Genomic DNA, 7,302 nt, shown 5'->3' on the forward strand with positions numbered 1-7,302 from the left:
TTTAAGTAAAATCGAATTACCCTCGTAGTGTAGACATACCCTAAGAGACCTGCCCTGGGGAGATGAAGGGGGCGGTGGGCTTTGAGTTTTACTTCTGACGTTAATTTCTCTGAATCAACCCAGACCCCGAGAAGTGGGTTGTGATGGGATGAGCCAAGTGAGGGGGCAAGTCTCTGCCAAAGGGCCTGGAAAAGGGAGAAGAAAGCGCAGGGCTTGGGCAACCCTGCCGGGGGGGGGGGGGGGGGGAACACAGGGTGGCAGCTAATCTGGTTACAACATCCCAGGATGGCATTAGCCCTTGTGGCCACAGAGTGGCAGTGGGAGCTCATGCTTAGCTGATTAGCCGCCTCCCTCCCCCACCAAATCTTTTTCAGAGTCGCTGCTTCCCAGGAGACGGTCCCGGCCTGTAAGTGCAGCCGACATTCTCTGTTCCTAGAGGTGCCCGTTTACGTGTGGTTGTATTAAAGCACATAGTGTTTGCTTGTGCCCGGCTTCCCCAGTGATCCAAATCGTCCTCTTCCTTATTTACCACTCCCCCAGTTTCTGTGTCCTCTGCAAACCTGACCAGTGAGGATTTTATGTTTTCTTCCAGGTCACTGATAAAAATGTGAAATAGCGTCGGGCCAAGAACCGATCCCTGTGGGACCCCACTGGCAGGGCCGTAGCAACAAAGAACGTGGCCCCCTCCGAATGGTGGCCCCCTCCGAACATATGTCCGGGCGGGGCCCCTTACAATGCAGAAACTGGAATGCGGTATTTATTTTGCCACTTTTAGGGGCCCCCTTCCTTGCGGGGCCCCCTCCGGTCGGAGGGTACGGAGGGCGCTCGCTACGCCTCTGCCCACAGGAAACAGTCCCGCCTGATGTTGATTTTCCGCGTACCGTTACATTCTGAGACCTGTCGGATAGCCAGTTTGTAATCTATTTAATGTTTGCCATCGTCACTTTAAATCGTTCTAGTTTTTAAATCAAAATCCCGGGCGGTACCACATCAAACGCCTTACAGAAGTCTGAGTATATTACATCGAGGCTGTTACCTTTATCCACCAAACTTGTAATCTCATCAAAAAAAGATATCAAATTAGTTTGGCAGGAGCTATTTTCCATAAACCCAAGCTGATTGGCATTAATTACATCACCCTCCTTTAATTCTTGCGTAATCAAGTCCTGCCTCAGCTGCTCCATTATCTTGCTCAGGATCAATGTTTGTCAGGATGATAGACCTATAATGCCCCGGGTCATCCCATGTACACTTCGCACAACATTAGCTTTCTTCCAGTCTTCTGGAATTTCTCTGGTGCTCCAAGACTTATTGAAAATCACCATTAACGGTCCAGCGAACTCCTCAGGCCGCTCTTTTAAAGCTCTTGGATGCAAGTTATCTGGGCCTGTTTATTTTAAAATGTCCAACTTTAGTAGTTTCTGTTTAACATCCTGAAGAGCTACTAATGGAATGGAAAGAGTGGTATCGTTGCCATATGATGAGACTATATCTGTTTTTCCCCAAATGAAGACATTTATTGAACGCTTCTGCCTTTTCTGCATTATTATTGATAATTCTACCATTTCGATCTAGTAATGGACCAATACCATTGTCAGGATTCTTTTTGTTCCTAATGTATTAAAAAAACCTCCTTCTTATTGTCCTTAACTCTGCTGGCCATAGAGTTCGCCTTATGTCCCTTGGCTTCCCTTATCAATTTTCTACAATTTCAAACTTCTGATTTATATGCACTATTATCAACTTCCCTTTTATTCCATTTGTTATTTATAGTTATATTTTTTACAGCTGCTTTCACTTCCCCTCTAAACCAGGTTGGTTTTGTAACCATCACAGCCTTCTTCCTAGAGTGTGGCTTTTTGGCCATTTAGTAAGGTCTTCTGAAATTATTCCCAATTATCATTCACATTTTTCTGATTAAATTCTTCCTCCCAGCTGATTTGGCTCATGATTGTTTTCAGCTTTGTGAAACTGGCCCTATGAAAGCACCAAGTGTATATAATACTGATCTGGACTTTATTGTGCATGCATATTATAAATGTGATCAAGTCATGATAACTTGTACCTAAGTTAAGATTAATTTTTAGTTCTGGGGTCAGTTCCTCTTGATCAGTTCAGACAATAGTATGACAGAACACATCCCTGTATTCACACCCTACACACTATTGTAATAATCTTTGTGCAAAGTATGCCTTGTAAGGTATCATCTGAAAACCCATAATCTGCTGAACATTATTGTCCTGGTAAAATATGTGTGGCAATATTGTATGTGAAGTTATAAGATTCCCCTGTATGGTGCTATTAACATATGTTCCAAACCCCACAGCCCTGCCCAGACAGGTCATAGAATCATAGAATCATAGAAGATTAGGGTTGGAAGAGACCTCAGGAGGTCATCTAGTCCAATCCCCTGCTCAAAGCAGGACCAACACCAACTAAATCATCCTAGCCAGGGCTTTGTCAAGCTGGGCCTCTAAGGATGGAGATTCCACCATCTCCCTAGGGAACCCATTCCAGTGCTTCACCACCCCCATAGTGAAATAGTGTTTCCTAATATCCAAACTAGACCTCCCCCACGGCAACTTGAGACCATTGCTCCTTGTTCTGTCATCTGCCACCACTGAGAACAGCCGAGCTCCATCCTCTTTGGAATCCCCCATCAGGTAGTTGAAGGCTGCTATCAAATCCCCTCTCACTCTTCTCTTCTGCAGACTAAATAACCCCAGTTCCCTCAGCCTCTCTGCGTAAATCATGTGCCCCAGGCCCTTAATCATTTTCGTTGCCCTCTGCTGGACTCTCTCCAATTTGTCCACATCCCTTCTGTAGCGGGGGGACCAAAACTGGACGCAATACTCCAGGTGTGGCCTCACCAGTGCCGAATACAGGGGAATAATCACTTCCCTCAATCTGCTGGCAATGCTCCTAGTAATACAGCCCAATATGCCATTGGCCTTCTTGGCAACAAGGACACACTGCTGACTCATATCCAGCTTCTCATCCACTATAATCCCCAGGTCCTTTTCTGCAGAACTGCTGCTTAGCCAGTCGGTCCCCAGCCTGTAGCCGTACATGGGATTCTTCCGTCCTAAGTGCAGGACTCTGCACTTGCCCTTGTTGAACCTCATCCGATTTCTTTTGGCCCAATCCTCCAATTTGTCTAGGTCACTCTGGACCCTATCCCTACCCTCCAGCGTACCTACCTCTCCCCCCAGCTTAGTGTCATCTGTGAACTTGCTGAGGGTGCAATCCATCCCATCATCCAGATCATTAATAAAGATGTTGAACAAAACTGGCCCCAGGATCGACCCCTGGGGCACTCTGCTTGATACGGGCTGCCAACTAGACATCGAGCGTTGATCACTACCTGTTGTGCCTGACAATCTAGCCAGCTTTCTATCCATTTTATAGTCCATTCATCCAATCCATACTTCTTTAACTTGCTGGCAAGAACACTGTGGGAGACCGTATCAAAAGCTTTGCTAAAGTCAAGATATATCACATCCACTGCTTTCCCCATACCCACAGAGCCAGTTATCTCATCATAGAAGGCAATCAGGTTGGTCAGGCATGACTTGCCCTTGGTGAATCCATGCTGACTGTTCCTGATCACCTTCCTCTCCTCCAAGTGCTTCAAAATGGATTCCTTGAGAACCTGCTCCGTGATTTTGCCGGGGACTGAAGTGAGGCTGACCGGTCTGTAGTTCCCCGGATTCTTCTTCTTCCCTTTTTTAAAGATGGGCTCTACTATATTTGCCTTTTTCCAATCGTCCAGGACCTCCCCTGATTGCCACAAATTTTCAACGATAATGGCCAATGGCTCTGCAATCACATCAGCCAACTCCCTCAGCATCCTCGGATGCATTAGCTCTGGACCCATGGACTTGTGCATGTCCAGCTTTTCTAAATAGTCCTTAACCTGTTCTTTCACCACTGAGGGCTGCTCACCTCCTCCCCATGCTGTGTTGCCCAGTGCAGGCGTCTGGGATCTGAACTTGTCTGTGAAGAGTGAGGCAAAAAAGCATTGAGTAAGGGTCCCACACTTTCCTTGGCCGCCTTCTTGTTGCTAACTTACCTGTAGAAACCCTTCTTGTTATCTTAACATCCCTTGCTAGCTGAAACTCCAATTGTGCCTTGGCCTTTCTGATTACACCCCTGCATGCTCCAGCAATATTTTTATATTCCTCCCCAGTCATCTGTCCACGTTTCCACTTCTTGTAAGCTTCCTTTTTGAGTTTAAGCTCACCGAAGATTTCACTGTTAAGCCAAGCTGGTCGCCTGCCATGTTTGCTATTCTTTCTGCACATCGGGATGGTTTGTTCCTGCGCCCTCAATAAGGCTTCTTTAAAATACAGCCAGCTCTCCTGGACTCCTTGCCCCCTCATATTAGCCTCGCTGGGGATCCCGCCCATCAGTTCCCTAAGGGAGTCAAAGTCTGCTTTTCTGAAGTCCAGGGTCCGTATTTTGCTGCTCTCCTTTCTTCCTTTTGTGAGGATCCTGAACTCAACCATCTCATGGTCACTGCTGCCCAGGTTGCCACCCACTTCTACTTCCCCTACCAATTCTTCCCTGTTTGTAAGCCGCAGGTCAAGAGGAGCACGGCCCCTAGTCGGTTCCTCCTGCACTTGTACCAGGAAGTTGTCCCCAACACTCTCCAAAAACTTCCTGGATTGTCTGGGCACTGCTGTATTGCTCTCCCAGCAGATGTCAGGGGGATTGAAGTCCAAGTCCCCCATGAGAACCAGGGCCTGTGATCTGGAAACTTCAGTTAGTTGTCCGAAGAAAGCCTCGTCTACCTCATCCTCTTGATCCGGTGGTCTATAGCACACGCCCACCACGACATCACCCTTGTTGCTCTCGCCTCTAAACTTAACCCAAAGACTCTCAACAGGCTTTTCTCCATTTTCATACTGGAGCTCTGAGCAATCATACCACTCTCTTACACGCAATGCAACTCCTCCACCTTTCCAGTGGCGTAGCCAGCTTCTAAGTGTAGGGGGAGCAAACATAAAAAAGGCGCTCCCCTTGGCTCCTCCTCTGGCCACGCCCCCTTTGGCTCCTCCTCTGGCCACGCCCTCATTGGCTCCTCCCATTTCCCCCCCAGATTAACCCCGGGGCCCGGCTCAGGACTCCTGCGGGCTTCCCGGGGGTGGGGATACCCCCATCCCCCTGCGGTCCCGGGAGAGTCTCTCCTGCCCAGCCCGCTCTGCAGGTGTTCCCTGCCGGGCTGCGCCGCCCCCCCCCCGCCCCGGGCTCCAGGCTCCTGCGCCACGCCAGGGCCCCCCGTCCAGACAGCGCAGCCTGCGCCCCTGCCCTGCGGGCCCGGTCCCGGGGAGCCCCTCACCCGGAACCCCCAGTGCAAGGCCCCGGACCCCCGCCACTCACCTTCCGTCCTGCGCCGCCGGGCCAGGCAGGAGCATTGTGCACGTGAGAAAACCAGGAGCATGGCTGTGGAGGATCCCGCGTGGGTGTGTGAGCCCAGCTCTGTATGTGTGTGTGTGTGTGTGTGTGTGTGTGTGTGTGTGTGTGTGTCCCTGCTGGGGGGGATAGAGGGGGCTGAGCTCTGTCCCCGGCCGATCCCAGCCCTGCGCCGCGGGCGGATCCCGGCTCCGGCTCGTGAGTCGCTGGCCGAGCCTCACTCCATGGCGCTGCTGGGCCGGGCCGGGCCGGGCCCTGACCCTCCCGTCACTGTCCAGGGTAAACGCCAGCCCGGATCCACAAGCTCGCCCCGCTCCCGGCGCTCGGTGCGCACCACGCGGGGCTCGCCAGCCAGGCGGCCTTAAAGGCGCAGGGGCCCTTTCGCCTCCCCCTGCCCGCCGCGATGGGATGCGGGGGCCGCGGAATATTTCACTGGGCCGCGAGCCGCTGCCGGGAGATGGTGCTGCTGCCGTATTAGCAAGGGGCGGGGAGCGCTTGGGCGCCGAGCCCTGAGCCGCCGCAGGAGGTGGCTGCGGCGATGTTGGGGCCGCGCTGAGCGTGGGGCGCGATGGCCGAGGAGCCGGCCCCCTCGCTCCTCCGGCCGGGCCCGCCCCCCCCCCCCCCCCCCAGCTCCTCTGGCCGTGCTGCCTGCAGCGCCGGCCCGACAGGCAGGGAACCTCCTTCCACATCGACTCTTTGTCTCCTAGTGCCCCGCTGGAAATGTTTTTCAAGAGGGGCTCTGAAATGTTAAAAAAGGGACAAACAGCCCCAGGGACCCCTCTCTCTCTCCTTGTCCAGTGCATTCACTGCACCTGAAGAAGACAAAGGAAGCATTCGTTGGACTCTGAGCGAGGGGTCCTGATCTATGGAGTCTGCACAGTAAGATGTCTGAAAGCATGTGGTGAGAAACTTTCCTTGATTCTGATACAGTTTAAGTTAGGCACTTTTTATCTTTATTTTTCTTGTAACCATTTCCGATTTTTTTTTTTTTGCCTCGTTACTTGTACTCACTTACAATCAATCTCTTTGTAGTTAATCAACTTGTTTGATCTAATCCTGTGTGTTCACATTGAAACATCTGGATAAGTATTTGAGATAAACGGGTATATTCCTTTTAAGGAATAATGGATTTCAAATATTTTGTACGGTCCAGGAGAGGGCTGGGCAGTGCAGGACACACGTTTCTGTGAGGGAATCTGAGACTGGGGGTGCATTGGGGTCACCCTGCCGTATAACCCAGGCTGGTGAGAGCCAGCATGTGGCTGGCAGGCTGCAATTCCACACAGACCCTCCGGGTGGGGCTTGCATGCTGGACGGCTGTTTGTGAGCCGCCCAGGTGGGAGCTCCTTGAGTTAGGAAATTGCCATCTCTAACATTTAGAAATTCCAAGGGGGGGTTAGTACGGGCAGCAGGTAGGGTGACCAGATGTCCTGATTTTATAGGGACAGTCCCGATATTTGGGCCTTTTTCTTATATAGGCTCCTATTACCCCCCCCCCCACACACACACACACAACTTCTGTGTAAGGGGACTGTTGCCCCCTTACTAACATTCAGTGGGGGTGTTTTGGTTGGCTAGCTCCCAGCACTAAAAGGGGAGGGGTCGATGGCAAATCAGGAGCCTGAGACTGACAGTCCCCAGGAACAATGGCGAGAGGCCAATGCTCCAGATCAGCCTGACTGACAGGCTAATCAGAGGGTCAGGAGGCCAGGGAGGTCCCGTCCTCCGTGTGAGCTGGAATTGCCTGGGTCACACTGAGTGGGGCCGAGCTAAGGAGAAAGCAGGGGCCCAGGCTGAGCTGGAGAGCAGAACCGTGCCAGATCCAGAGGGGCCAGAGGCACAGCCACAGAGCCAGAGACGCAGCCCAGGGAGAGCAGATCCTGTGCT

The 7,302-nt window shown here is 51.6% G+C and overlaps 1 protein-coding gene across 1 annotated transcript in view; it reads right to left on the minus strand.

Annotated features, from left to right (window-relative positions):
• Positions 1-5,417, minus strand: part of HIF3A (hypoxia inducible factor 3 subunit alpha) — a 36,213-nt gene extending 30,796 nt beyond the window's left edge. Inside the window, exon 1 of the mRNA XM_026658784.2 lies at positions 5,383-5,417. Within this exon, the coding sequence (XP_026514569.1) occupies positions 5,383-5,417 (35 nt within the window). The remainder of the gene's footprint in view (positions 1-5,382) is intronic.
• Between the last annotated feature and the right edge of the window lie 1,885 nt (positions 5,418-7,302).

This window comes from Terrapene carolina, unplaced genomic scaffold (assembly GCF_002925995.2).
Source record: "Terrapene carolina triunguis isolate 2854851 unplaced genomic scaffold, T_m_triunguis-2.0 Scaffold517, whole genome shotgun sequence".
Taxonomy (NCBI): Eukaryota; Metazoa; Chordata; order Testudines; family Emydidae; genus Terrapene; species Terrapene triunguis.